Below are 2,500 nucleotides of genomic sequence, written 5' to 3' on the forward strand. Positions count from 1 at the left end.
CCAGAACGATCACTATGTCCATGTAGGTGGTACACCCTGACACACACACACACACACACACACACACACACACACACACACACACACACACACACACACACACACACACACACACACACACACACACACACACACACACACACACACACACACACAATTAGCGAAGGCCGGCATTGGTAACTATTTACTTTAGGAGGCAAATTCATACATGTAATTAACGTTTAATTAATGATGAACTCATACATTAATTCATCATGAATTTATCATGAACTCATCATTCATTTCTGGCCCTCTCCATTAACTAACGGTGAACTTAACCAAGTATGATATATCGTCTCTGTCGGGTGGAAAAGTGTCCAAAACTGTTTCTTTTCAGGATTCAAATTCAAAAACAGCAGAAGTAGCAGATCTGTTGCTTTGTGCGGCGTTTCGAGCTTGTAGATCTGCTACTTTTAATGCTTTTGTGTGACGCTGTAGTATGATCAAGTAGGGCGTTAATTTACGGTGTGTGTGTGTGTGTGTGTGTGTGTGTGTGTGTGCGTTACTTTGTGCAGTAGGTGCTATGGTCGCTCTAGGCTGCAGGTCGTCGCTGACGTTGGCACAGATTCCGGTGCTGAAGACGGACGTACCACACTCCTGAGACCACAGCGGAGCACACGCCTGGAACACACACACGCACACGCACACGCACACGCACACACACACACACACACACACACACACACACACTTATTTAGCATTTGATGCTAGACAGAGATTTAACCAGAGAGACTTGTTTGCTTTAAATATAATACATTCACAAATTACAATTTCAAGTTCACACCGCGGCACAAAATGTCACACTATGAGCTTCTATATCTGCTATTTTTTAACATAAAATAATGGTTAATCTATAAATGACACAGATGCTTTCCCGGTTTTAATGGGTTAAGTCTAGTTAACCCATTTAGCGTCTAGTCTTAGAACCAGAGTTACAACTTTACTTTGACCACTTGTTTCCATCTACACCAGATCTCTTTGCCAAAACATAGCTGATCTACAAGCACACATCCCCCCCACCCCCCCCAGAATATGGATGCTGGGGTTCAAGTGTTTAAGGGCCATCCGCACCAAGAATTATTGCTGTAGTTTTTAATAATATAAACCAAGTGGATGGGAAAATTCACACGACAGTGGTGAACTAGTTATTTCTTTATTTGTAGTGCTTGGTGTGGACAGCCCTATAGACACACAGAGACAGATAAAGAGAGAGAGATAGGGAGGTTGGAGTGTGTGTGTGTGTGTGTGTGTGTGTGTGTGTGTGTGTGTGTGTGTGTGTGTGTGCGTGCGTGCGTGCGTGCGTGCGTGCGTGCGTGCGTGCGTGCGTGCGTGCGTGCGTGCGTGCGTGCGTGCGTGCGTGCGTGCGTGCGTGCGTGCGTGCGTGAGTGCGTGCGTGAGAGAGAGAGAGTGTGTGCGTGTGTGGGTGTCTGTGTGTGTGTGTGCCAGACCAGCAGACCAATTAAATGTGATTGAAGTCGAGTGTTAAAATCTGCTATTTATTTTGCTTTCACACAGAGAGAGAGACTGAGGATCCAGAAGAAAACTGTGAAACAAAAAGAAAGTAAATAACTCAAAATGGCCACTGCATTAGTCATTTAAATGTGACTTTCACTTCCAGGAGAGGAGAGAGGGATGTACAGAGGAAAAGATAAAGAGGCCAACCAAGGACCCTCTATGAACAAGACCACGACTAAAATGTGCAAAGCTGTGCATGTCACACTGCTAGTTTCTGACCCGCCATGGGTATAGTGGAGAATGGACCCAGAGGAGGCAGAGCACCTACAGTAATAACTGAGAGAAAGTAGAACGCCCGCAACACTCCAGGTCAAACTAAAGTCTCAAGCTGCACGGCTCAACAATATCATGAAACTGAGAAAACAGCCTGCACACATAAATGTCCTATTCACACAGTTTTATTTTACCAGTCTTGTACACTGAGGAAGACTTGTTAGGTTGAAAAGTGTCTGTTGCGCTGTCTGTTGAGAGGTAAAATAAAACGTGAAAAGGACATTTATTGTGCGCTAGGCTGGCTGTTTTCTCAGTTTCAGAGCACCTAATAAAACAATGGGTTTTATTTAACAAAGAACAATTACCAAAACAGAGCAGACAAAAGGCAAAAAACTTAATTCAGGTGCAAGATCCAGCAGAATGAGCAGATGGAAGGCTTGGAGCCAAACAGATACTCACACTAACTGGGTTCTATGAATTGGTAGGAGAACAATGAAAACAGAGGACATACACATAAGGCTTAACAGGGCGCTGTGTATTGGCGGTGGGTGTACATGTTTTGGAGAATACTGTAATTCACAGAATTGGCGAGACAAGCCAAAACAGTTACTAAAAGGACAACACGAAACACTGTCGTAGAACGTTACTTCTAATTAAAGGAACACAACAATAATGTACCACGTGCAGGTGCACCCGGCTCTTTAAGGCAATGGGAGATGGTACTCTGATTTGT

The 2,500-nt window shown here is 44.1% G+C and overlaps 1 protein-coding gene across 1 annotated transcript in view; it reads right to left on the reverse strand.

Annotated features, from left to right (window-relative positions):
- itga10 (integrin, alpha 10) overlaps positions 1-2,500 on the reverse strand; it is a 68,048-nt gene that overhangs the window by 48,425 nt on the left and 17,123 nt on the right. The window contains 2 exon segments of the mRNA XM_080425389.1: positions 1-36; positions 546-660. The exon segment at positions 1-36 is cut by the window's left edge and continues 92 nt beyond it. Of these exon segments, the coding sequence (XP_080281515.1) occupies positions 1-36; positions 546-660 (151 nt within the window).

The sequence above is a fragment of the Gymnoscopelus braueri genome (assembly GCF_963280865.1).
Source record: "Gymnoscopelus braueri genome assembly, chromosome: 4".
Lineage (NCBI taxonomy): Eukaryota > Metazoa > Chordata > Actinopteri > Myctophiformes > Myctophidae > Gymnoscopelus > Gymnoscopelus braueri.